The following is an 11,909-nucleotide window of genomic DNA, read 5'->3' as shown; positions in this document are numbered from 1 at the left end:
GGGGAGGGGGTGCATCCTGTAGCCTTGGCTTCATCGACAGCCAATGTAAGTCCCGAGTGGTCTGTACCCACCTGGGCAAACAGCACTTACTGAGCTGTGTACCCGTCTCCTGTGCCTGGCTTCCTCCAGTGAGCTGGTGCACAGATGGAGCTTCAGACACCAGCAGTGAATATTATGTAATATCTGAATTAAGTGTATCAAGAAAGTATATATATATATATACTGAAAAAACCAAAAACACTAATTTGAAAAGATACATGCACCCCAATGTTCATGGCTGCATTATTTACAATAGCCAAGGTATGGAAGCAACCTAAATGCCCATTGACAGATGAATGGATAAAGAAGATGTGGTGTATATATATACGATGGAATACTACTCAGCCATCAAAAAGAATGAAATAATGCCGTTTGCAGCACCATGGACGGACTTGAAGGGCATCATGCTAGGTGAAATAAGTTAGACAGAGAAAGATAAGTACTGTGTGTTATCACTTATATGTGGAATCTAAAAAATATGACAAACTAGTGAATAAAACAAAAAGAAGCAGACACACACATATAGAGAACAAACTAGTGGTTTACCAGTGGGGAGAGGGAAGCGGAGAGGGGCAATATAAGGGTTGGGGGAAAAGGCTTGCTATGGAATTATATGAAACCATGTGTGTGAAACTTTTGAAAGTTGTAAAGCACTATAGGATTTGAAGAATCTTTCATTCAATAAAAAAATTTTTTAAAGAAAGAACCTTTAAAATGGGAAAATGGAGCAGCCAGGCCCTACTCTCTAAGCCTTGGCTCCATGTCTGATCTGGGCTTAAGGATCCTTCTGGCTCTGCAGACAGCTGCGGTCTTTTCAGGATGAAGCCTGTCAGCCTGGGGTGAGAGCAAACAAAGTTTCATGCGTCCGAACCCGGCTCCTTTTGTCTTAAGGTGATGGTTTATATTTATAATTCCTTTAAAAAAATCTAATCCTTCCAGGATAAGATTGTAATTAGCCAAAACATTCTTATGTGTTTAAAAACAAACAAAAAGACCCCACAGGATACCCAGTTTAAAATAATCCATGGGGAGGGGGAAGGGTAAGCGGGGACGAAGTGAGAGAGTGGCATGGACATATATACTCTACCAAACGTAAAATAGATAGCTAGTGGGAAGCAGCCACATAGCACAGGGAGATCAGCTCGGTGCTTCGTGACCACCTAGAGGGGTGGGATGGGGAGTGTGGGAGGGAGGGAGATGCAGGAGGGAGGAGATATAGGGACATGTGTATATGTATGACTGATTCACTTTGTTATAAAGCAGAAACTGGCACACCATTGTAAAGCAATTATACTCCAATAAAGATGTTTAAAAAATAAAATAATCCATGGAAGTATGTGTATGTGCTGTACATGTGTTTCCTCCCTGAATCTCTAGTGATGGTCCTGAGGATCTGAATGGCCTGGGATTGGACTGGTGCATGATTCTCTAAAAGGATAAGATAGGAAGCGACTGTTTATTTAGCCAAGTAGCTGGGACCACTCATCCTCCCAGGGGCAGGAAATCCTAAAATAGTGAACAAAGATAAACTCCAGAAAGAAAAGGGATTTCCTAAGTGCTGATTTGGCCCATCCTTTCCGTTTAAGCCATGGACACATTCATCAAACTTCCCATCACCTTGGTGGCAAACTCGGTAAATTTGAGGAACCATAAGCAGCTAACTTTATGAATGGACAGTTTCTTCTTCTGCCTGTAAAAAATGAGCTCATGTAGGTAAGATGAAATGCCGTTAGGGACCCTATGATTAGCGATGCTTCCTGTTTACTTTTTCAGGAAAGATCAAAGTTCCTTGGGCTTTACACAGGGACAACTGGAGACCTGGGGGTGCTTAACGTGGTTGAGTGGCTGTCTGCAATTTTTCCTGATTTGTGAAATTCACCTCATTGGCTAGCCCGTATATTGCAAACCATATAATCTGTTGGGTGGATAGGCAGAGTTCTGGACTGCAGTGTTTTCTGTTTTTCATTTATTTAGGCTGGAGGAGAAAAAATAGACCCAGAAGAGGCACTGATCTATGAAGAGGATTTAGAGGAAAGAGATGGTGTTGAAGGCGATTTGGAAGAAAGCACGAAATTAAAACTGTTCCGCAGGCTGGCCTCTGTGGCTTCCAAGCTTAAGGAGTTCATTGGCAACATGATAACCACCGCGGGGAAGGTGGTTGTGACGATTTTACTGGGTTCATCAGGTGAGGGTCTCCAACTCCTGGTGGAGCACAAGGAGGGAGCTGGCGAGTAATGAAAGGAAGGGTTGAAGAGAAAACAAAGAAGGAAGCAGTTCTGTTCCGTGGCACCAAAATCATAGCTGTAGCTTTTGTAAAATTGGCCACATGTACAAACACGCACATGTAGCTTTTCCTGTTCAGATCTAGGTTTTATGTTTTTCGATGGTTGCTGTTAACCTCTGTAAAGCAGTCTTCTTCCATAGCTGTTAGGTGACATCATTTTCTATGTGACGATCCGGACAACTGCTGTCCTCCCTCAGAGCCTGTGAATGGTGACCTGGGACAAGGGACAGTTTTCGTGGTCCCGTCCAGAGCCGCACATGTGCTCTCTGACAGCTTTTCTGTTTACATTGAGTCACTAGCAATCTTAATGTAACTCTCCAGGATAGACTATTTTTCTTCCAGAGTTAGATTGTAATCTTCCAGCACAGACGCTCACTTCCTCTCGCTGTTGGCTGCGGGCTGCTTGTTCCATAAAAACGTTATCTCCATCTTCGCCCCCTTCCCCATTGCCCCAGAGGTACTGTGAACTTTATTCCATCCTGCTTCGGTGAAATTTCACGAGATGAAACAATTTAACTGTTTTTCCGTAGGAAAGTTAGAAAATGGAAAAGTGAATAGTATTTCTCAAGAAGTGTAACTCAGGATTTTGATGGGAAGTCATTGCTCCCCCCAGAGTTTTTAAATACCTGTAAAGGAATTACCTCGTTTTACATTTCCCCTTTTAGTGGTAGTGCAAATCAAATCTCATCAGGCAGGGCAAAGGTTTAGTGAGACTTCAGCTGCCACAGAGTGTGGTATTATGAATTCTAGTTAACAAACAAACAAAAGCAAATCATTATTTTAAAAAATTTATTGGGGAAAGTTAGAGTGCACATGCAGTATTCCTGAAGAACTGGGGGAGAGTAGATAGATGGAAACAGGCAAGTAAATAAGCTAAATTCTACTGGTATGAAAAGTGGATGTTTGCGGGGCCCAAACGCCACAGGTATGGTTTCTTCATCATCTGGTATTTCCCCATATTTACAAATTTCACTTTACATGTGACTTTTTTTCACGTTAAGAATAGCATTAATTCTGATTTTATCAATAAAGTGTGATGAATTGTACTAAAAGCATAGGAAGCAAATTCACGTCATCTCCAGTAGTGACGTTTCCTGCGAGGCGCACGGTTTCTGCGTCTACGCGGTGTCTCACTCTAGCGTTTCTCCCTCCTCAGGAATGATGCTGCCCTCTCTGACCTCGTCCGTGTACTTCTTTGTGTTTTTGGGTCTGTGCACCTGGTGGTCCTGGTGCCGAACCTTCGACCCCTTGCTGTTCAGCTGTCTCTGTGTCCTGCTGGCTATCTTCACTGCGGGACACTTGATTGGACTGTATTTGTACCAGTTCCAGTTCTTCCAAGAAGCAGTCCCTCCCAACGACTACTATGCCAGGTAAGAGGAATCAGCTGGTAGACATTTCACAGTTCAGTAAGATAATCCGCGAGCCCTCGGGAGGGCCCCCTTATGACCCCGCCGGGCACTGTGCATCTGCTGGGGCTCTCCTGGATGCCCACTGACGTGTCAAGCCAGGGTTTGGCAGGGATGGGGAAGCTGGCTCTGCCTTGAATGTATTGGCTGACACTGTCTACAGTGAGGAGGTGTCGCTTCAGGTGGAGGTGCTGCTGGGATACGGCGGGGAGGGGAAGCTGCCCTTTGTAGCAAAGGACAGACACATGGTCTCAGCCATGGAAAGAGACCCAGGAAGAACATTTTACAGCAAAGGATAATAAGGACATGTCAGAGCATCAGCTGTAAGGAGCTCTCAAGGGCAAACAGAGGACAAACTGAGCATCATTTATCAGCATCATTAATCAAAAACAAATGATTAGAAAAATGTAAAAGTAAAAATGCATGAGTCCATGATGTGTGTGTGTATATGAGAGAGAGAGACAGGGAGACAGAGAGAAATATCTAATTTGCTTCAGTTGTCAGTGATTACTGTCCCAAATTCTTACTATGAAATGGGAATTAAAGGTAAAGAACCCAGCATTTACTTCGACTTTTTAGAAGGAACTCCAGGCCATCCTCAGTTAGTTAGTGAGGGAAAACTCTTCTTGACAGGATGACACCAGCTAATGAAAGGGAAAGGAATACTGGAATTAGAAAATTACCATTTATCAATCAATTTTTAACGAAATACTTAGATCTATTCACAAACTGAAACCATGACTTAAAGAGGTTGCTGGGATGAAGGCTGTTTGCAACAACGACGGAGTATAACCTCACTGATTATTATTTGCTAATTACAAAGGGAAAAGACCTTTGCAATGGTGGTCACCACCTTAACCAATTGATCCAAACTAACATTCCCAAGGTGGGATCCCTTGACATTTCAGACTTCTAGGCTTGATGCATTGTGGGGAATATGGCATCATATCGTTAAACCTTTAGACCTAACTTTCGCTTTACAGGAAATATAAAGGATAGAAATATGATTTAAATGACTCCACAGGGAGAAAAGGGAACCCTCATACACTGTTGGTGGGAATGTAAATTGATACAGCCACTATGGAGAACAGTATGGAGGTTCCTTAAAAAACTACAAATAGAACTACCATATGACCCAGCAATCCCACTACTGGGCATATACCCTGAGAAAACCATAATTCAAAAAGAGTCATGTACCAAACTGTTCATTGCAGCTCTATTTACAATAGCCAGGACATGGAAGCAACCTAAGTGTCCATAGACAGATGAATGGATAAAGAAGATGTGACACATATATACAATGGAATATTACTCAGCCATAAAAAGAAACGAAATTGAGTTATTTTTAGTGAGGTGGATGGACCAAATGTAAAATAGCTAGTGGGAAGCAGTCGCATAGCACAGGGAGATCAGCTCGGTGCTTTGTGACCACCTAGGGGGGTGGGATAGGGAGGGTGGGATGGAGACACAAGAGGGAAGAGATATGGGAATATATGCATATGTATAGCTGGTTCACTTTGTTATACAGCAGAAACTAACACACCATTGTAAAGCAATTATATTCCAATAAAAACATTTAAAAATAAATAAATAAATAAATGACTCCACAGGAAAGCGATCATCAAAGTCCAGAATGTACAACCTGTAAGGGAAACGATCTGGTCTCTTCAAAAATCAGTATCCTGAAAAAGAAATGTATGTGGAGGGAGTTGGGCAGGGACTGTTCTAGTTTAAAGAAGTGAGGAAACCTCGCAGACAGATGGGAAGCCTGACCCTGGATTACACCCTTGTTCAACGACAGATCTCTATGAGGCATTCTGAGGTTAAAAGGGGAAATTTCAATAGTCACTGGTTATTAGCGGACAGTATAGAATTCCTGTTAATTCTTAGGTGTGTGATTGTATGTGGATATCCAAGAAAATGTTGTTAATTTAGGACATACATGGTGAATTCTTTCGGGATGTCTGTGACTTCCTACTGGTTCAGCAACCATTGTGGGAGAGACCCACAGACCCACAGAGGGAGACAGAAAGAGAAGGAGAGCAAAATAAATAAAATGATCTAAACTAGGTGGTTGGCATGGGGTTATCCATTGTCCTATTTTAACTTTGATTTTTCTGTGGAAAAGTCCAGAATGGAAAGTTCCAGAAAAAAAGAAAGGGGAACGGAAGTGGCAGGAGAGAATTGTGGGTTTGGTGAGAACAGTGTGAGGATTCTCTCCATGCGCCCAGCGAGGTGGTGCAGGTGCTTTTCGTCTTCTTGTTGAAGTGAGATATCTGCATTTTAAAGGAACATGAATAATGTTATCACGCGGACAATAGAGATTTCATCCTTCTTCCAGGAGATCCTAAGATGGTTTTCATGTGACAGTAAATGTGAAGAAGCGGGGAGTGTGTGCGCGTGTGTGTGTGTGACCCACTCTCCTTACTCACAGTACTTACAAGCTAGTTTGTGGCTATCTCTGTACAATGCTAAAAAAAAGTGAGTCAAGTCCTAAAACCACTTATAGTCAGATAAAAAAGATATACCCAACACACACACACACACAAACACACACACACACACACACACACACACACACACAGAGTCTACCTAATTCTAAATCCAGTTTGCTTAACCTGGAGGTGTAACAAGCATAATTCCGTCTAAAAAGAGAAGAATGTTGCATAGACACAGAACACGGAGGAGACAAGACAATAACCTAGGTGCTTATTGATGGACTGATGGATAAAGAAAGCTTGGTATAAACATATAAGGAGTATTACTCGGCCATAAAAAAGAAGGAAGTCCTGCCATTTGCAACAATGTGGGTGGACCTGGAGGGCATTATGCTGAGTGAAATAAGTCAGACAGAGAAAGACAAATACTGTATGATCTCACCCTATATGTGGAATCTAAACAAAAGTCAAACTTATAGAAACAGAGAGTGGAGTGGTGGTTGCCAGGGGCTGGGAGGTGAGGGAAATAGGGAGGGGTGGGTAAAAGGTACAAACTTTCAGGTATAAGATTAGTAAATTCTGAGGATCTCTGAACAGCAGGTTAATCACACTGTATTGTAATAACATTGTATTGAAATTTGCTAGGAGAGTAGATCTTAAGCATTCTTACCAAGAAAAAAAAAAAGAAAGGAAAAGAAAAAGAGTAACTATGTGAGGTGATTGATTGTTAGTTAACTTGACTGAGGTACTACATTTCACAATGTATACTTATATCAAATCATCGTGCTGTCCACTTTAAATATATTACAATTTCACATGTCAGTTTTACCTCAATAAAGCTGGGAGGAAACTGCGAAGCTCTTTTTGTGGTACAGATTTACACAATATTTATTTTAGGCAAGAGTGAATAAATGCAAAATTTCAGTACAGACATAGTTCTAGATTAAATGAATATTTCAGTTTCTTCTAGACATTTAATTTTTGGTTTATTGAACACATGTAGAAAAAAGTTTTGTACTTTTGGAAGGGCTGACTTTTAGGGGTGGTTTAATTGGAAACGTAAATATCTTCTGTGGGGCCTTAGTCTCCCCATACCCCCCAATTTAAGAATCTTTTCTGCTATCTAGAGACTGATGATAGGAAATACAAAGGATATTCAGAACCACTTTGAAAACACTTTTTATGTACAGAATCAGTTAGTACTGTAAATATTTTTGACTTTGCAGGCCTACGGTCTCTGCCGTAATTCTTCCAAGAAGCTGTTTTATTGCAAAAGCAGCTCTGGATGAGATTTTAAAGAATGTGTGTGGCTGGGTTCCAGCAAAACTTCGTGGACACCGAACTTTGGATTTCAAACTATTTTCACATTTCATGAAATATTATTTTTCTTTTGATTTTTCCCAACCACTTAAAAATGTAAAAACCATTATTAGCTCACAAGTCCTATCCAAACAGGTGGTGAACCAGGCTTGCCAACGTATGGTGTGGATAATAGCAGTCCTAATAGTGTAACAACTTACCATATTTATTTGCATTTGGATTGTCTCAAAATTATGACTGTAAGTTATTATAAACATTTTGAAGATAATTACCTTGAAAAAGTTTAAAAGCTTCATTGCTATAATCTCATAGAGTCATTAGAAGTTGGGTTGCTTATCAGAGTATAGATAGCTTGAGCTAAACAATGCAATATACACACATTTATATATATACGTATATACGTGTATGTGCATGTATATATATATATCATATATACGTATATACACTGCCTTATTGTAGAGTCTTCCCCCCATTTACTTGGTGACAATAGGACATTGCCTTTTAGCCCTTGAAAGCTTGAAAATTTACATATTTTAAACAATAGCTTTTTCTTAAGGCATAATTTCAATGCATTGCTTTCCACCAATGAATTCTGAGTTGGAAGAAAACAAACTGGAAACAAGCAGAAAGAAAAAGTCATTTTGTGTAGGCGTTTGTCCCAAATTTCATAACCACAGAGACTCCAGCTCATGTGTCCAGGTTCGGATGTGGCTTTCCTCAAAACAATCCAAGTTGTTTTTATCTTCTTGTAAGCTTTCAAATAGGCTTTTTGGTGAGAACTATCTTTATTTTTAGAAATATTGAATTGATTTATCGTTAATATAATACATGCTTGTTGGTGATTATTTGGAAAAATATAATAAAGAATCAGGAAAAACACTTGAAAAAAATATAATCCTAACTCCCCAAAATACTGTTCATTTTTGGTCTGTATTCTTCCAGCATTTTTCCTATGCATATATGTGTTTTTTAAAAACAACCTTTGAATCGTGATGCACATGCTGTTTTATAACTTGCTTTATGCAAGTTCTGTATCTTCCCATGTTATGAAATGTTCTTCTAAAGTGTGATTTTCATAGCCTGCAAAGTGTTTGATTGTGTAGCTATCTTATAGTATAGTCAGTCCCTGATTTCTGACCAGGGAGATTAGGATTACTCATTTTTGCCCTCTTGAGTGATGTTGTAATGAGCACCCAGGTTACTTGTAAATTTAGGTAAAACTCATGATGACCAAGAAGCAAACCCACGGTCCTCAGTTGTAAAGGAGCCTCCATGGGGCTGGTTAGTGCTCTGCCCTGCGGGAGGGTCTGGAGGTTTCCCTGGTCCTGGGCCCACACGATACTACTCCACTGGTCTGTACGCAGGTGTTGTGACCTCAAATCCCGCACCTGCATGGGGCACACCTCTGTGGGCTCGTGTTTTTCTAGAGTGATGTCTTCTTTCAGCCCAAGGGCCCCAAGAGATCATATGCTTCCTTCCAACTCCACCCGCACCTGGGGGGAGTTTCTCCATCATTCTAGCCAGGGAAGCACGTGGAGAAGGTGGGCAGGGACCAGCAATGGACGGGGTGAACTGGAGACCCGGGAGGACGTGGAGGAGGGGCAGGGAGGAGGGCTGCCTGGGGAGGAGAGTTAGTGATTCCCTCCCGTTTGTGCACAGACCTGGTGTGACCATATTTTCCAAAACAAAATTCAGGGCTCTTTTTTGACAGTTATGAGCGTACCTATGGGAAGGTAAGGTGGAGTGAGAGTAGGATTCTGAAATGCTGGAGCGTATGGTTTTTTATGGTTATAACCATAAAAAATGTAGTGCCCCTTGTGAAGTTGATCCAGCAAAATAAAGCTTTAAAACGAATCCACATAACTTATATAAGACAGATAACATACCACTCAACACAGTTTGTTTAATGGAATAGAGACCAATCCCAACTTACTCTGGCAGGTCTCCCTAAGAAAAATGGCAGACTAAACAAAATTTGGCTTAGCTAGTCCCAAGGGTGGCCCCTTCCAAAGGTTTTGTGTTTCCTGGGGAATTTCTGTAGACAGGAAACACCTTATATTTTGAAGGCAAGGATCAAGGTGTTGGGCTGGTGTTCAGAGTCCTCACCTGTGTTCCTCCTTGTGAGGTTGGCCAGACTGATGAAGCCACAAGTCCCAGCCAGCTTGTGTCCTGTGGGTTTTCTGCACCGAAAGTGCGGGAGGTGCGCTGGGTGGAGGACGGGACAAAGGCAGGTGGACCTGACTTGCTCTGCAGTGTCCCTGAACTTGAGCAGAAATGCACTGAATGCTGTGAACAAATGTCTACTCATCGGTGACTTCACGAAAAGCCAGTTTTAACAGTTTGTCAGCTCACTGTTGACTGTTTCCTTGTGAAGATGACACCGCAAGCAATTCTGAGGTGAACTCATCTAAAAACAGCCCTGGACCAAAGGCACAGGGTCTTTGTTTTCTCACCTTCAATTATCTGGACAATACAGGTGAAAGTTCTGATGTGGGCCAGGGTGGAGGGCTTGACAGGAGAGTCAAATGTCTACTGTTTTCTTATCATGACATAGAGAATGACGTAGCCCGTACATTTACTTCTCACCCCGAGTCGTGAATGTTTGTGCGCGGTGGGCACTGAAATGGGTGTGTGACTGAATAACTCTAAGTCGTGTCTTATCACCTCTTACTGGCTTTCATTACAACTCTGAACTTGCTCTACAACAGTCACAGGAGTCACGGGTTGGATTTCTTTGCTCAAATTCATTTTGTTGTTTTGCTCCTTTTTTCACCTTAAGTTGTGCAATTTGAAAATGAACGAGAATTGTGGGAAGGAATAGGGGAGATTCTTGGGTCATTCCCTATGGAGGTAGCATTTTCTATTAAATAAATACACAACGATTTGTCCTATGTTGCCCTTTCCACGTCCTATTTCAATAAATCACGATAAGAAAATGCATTATGTTTAGTGAAGGAAAACCCTATGTTTATTCCAGTGTTAAAACAATGTAAGAGAGAAAAAGCAAAGCCTCAGACTCCAGCATCACTGTTTAACTATTCTGTGACAAATGAGGAAAATGTGAAAAAACAAACATGAAAAGTGCAGTAGTATTTATTATATTTACCCTATTTTTATACTAGTCATAAAAATGTCAATAATATGTCAGGAGTCATAACAGCCCTGATGCTGTATGTCTCTGGCTTCTAGTTTGGAGAAGCCAGTGGGTCCTCTAGAAAGTGACACAAGGCAGTCAGCCCTTGGGTGACGTTGGCTGCAGTTGGCTTTGTAAGTGGCTATCTAATCCAGGTTGTTTAAGCGTGTTTGCAGCCTCACCCAGGATGGCCACGGTGTTGCCTCTCATTAGAGCCATCTGAGCTTTGGTAACACAGACAGCACAGAAAGGCGAAACGGTTCTTAATGGAGGCCAGTTGGCAAGAACCTCATCTGAAAGCGGTCCAGCATGGGGATAATTAATGTCAAGCGGGTCATCTTAATGATGAAGAATGTAAATGGACCCACTGGTTAACACTTTCTCTTTTTGTTACCGATGGCACCCCAGGTAATCAGTGGTGGTTTAATTTATCCAGTTGGTAGGTGACGTAACAGTAACCAAACTTTTGGTTTCCTTTTGGAAAGATTCTTATGATTAAGTGACAGGTGTTAGACCCAGTTCATTTGTGCTCATCTAAAAGGCAAAAAATAGGAGCCAAGAGACATGAATTGACTTTCCACAGATAAATGGAAAATCGGTAGAAAGTAAATACTTGAACCCCTGAGTCCGTTTGGGCGATTCCCCACAACCTCATGGTCACCTGGGGCCATAAGTGGGTGTGGTGTTGACCCAGGATCCCAGGGTGACACCTGGCATTGTGTACAAAGCAGCTACTGCCTCTCACCAGGCAGACGACCCTTGGCACTGGACGTCTGTCCAACCAGAACCTGAAACCTCCCAACCTGGCCTTCCAGAATTCCAGCCTTGACTACCTGTGTCTCACCTTTGCTGTTGAGGGCGTCTACCCAGACAGGAAGGGTCTCTGTCTGGTTTTCAGGGAGGATCCGCCCTGTCCTCTGTGGGACCTGGGTGCCCTGGCTGACCTGACAGGTCAGGCTCATTCTGGAGCCTTCATTTCTGCAGAGCAGCTCACCTGCACAGGTCACCATAGGTCAGGACCTTCTGCCCAAGTGCTGTCCCTGCTCTCAAGGATAAATTGGGGTCCAATGAACCTTGCCAAGTAAAAAAATGACTCATTTTACATCTAGTCTATCAAAATATGAAGAGGAATAGCGATTAGGCATAGTTGGCGGTTGTATTTTTTCTAAATTTGCTCCAAATGATTAGTATTAATGAGCATATTACAAATTATCTCTGGATGGTACATTTAGGTGCTTTCAACCTTAAAAATTAATAGCAAATTAAAGATGGTAGAATTTCTTGTGGTG

The 11,909-nt window shown here is 41.8% G+C and overlaps 1 protein-coding gene across 1 annotated transcript in view; it reads left to right on the top strand.

Annotated features, from left to right (window-relative positions):
- PIEZO2 (piezo type mechanosensitive ion channel component 2) overlaps positions 1 to 11,909 on the top strand; it is a 330,011-nt gene that overhangs the window by 194,429 nt on the left and 123,673 nt on the right. Inside the window, exons 6-7 of the mRNA XM_029230410.1 lie at positions 2,014 to 2,224; positions 3,480 to 3,693. Coding sequence (XP_029086243.1) covers positions 2,014 to 2,224; positions 3,480 to 3,693 — 425 coding nt within the window. The remainder of the gene's footprint in view (positions 1 to 2,013; positions 2,225 to 3,479; positions 3,694 to 11,909) is intronic.

Source organism: Monodon monoceros, unplaced genomic scaffold, assembly GCF_005190385.1.
Source record: "Monodon monoceros isolate NGI ecotype Baffin Bay Population unplaced genomic scaffold, NGI_Narwhal_1 Super_Scaffold_1, whole genome shotgun sequence".
Classification (NCBI taxonomy): Eukaryota; Metazoa; Chordata; class Mammalia; order Artiodactyla; family Monodontidae; genus Monodon; species Monodon monoceros.
Note: the sequence above shows the minus strand (reverse complement) of the source record. Positions and strands in the feature narration are given on the sequence as shown.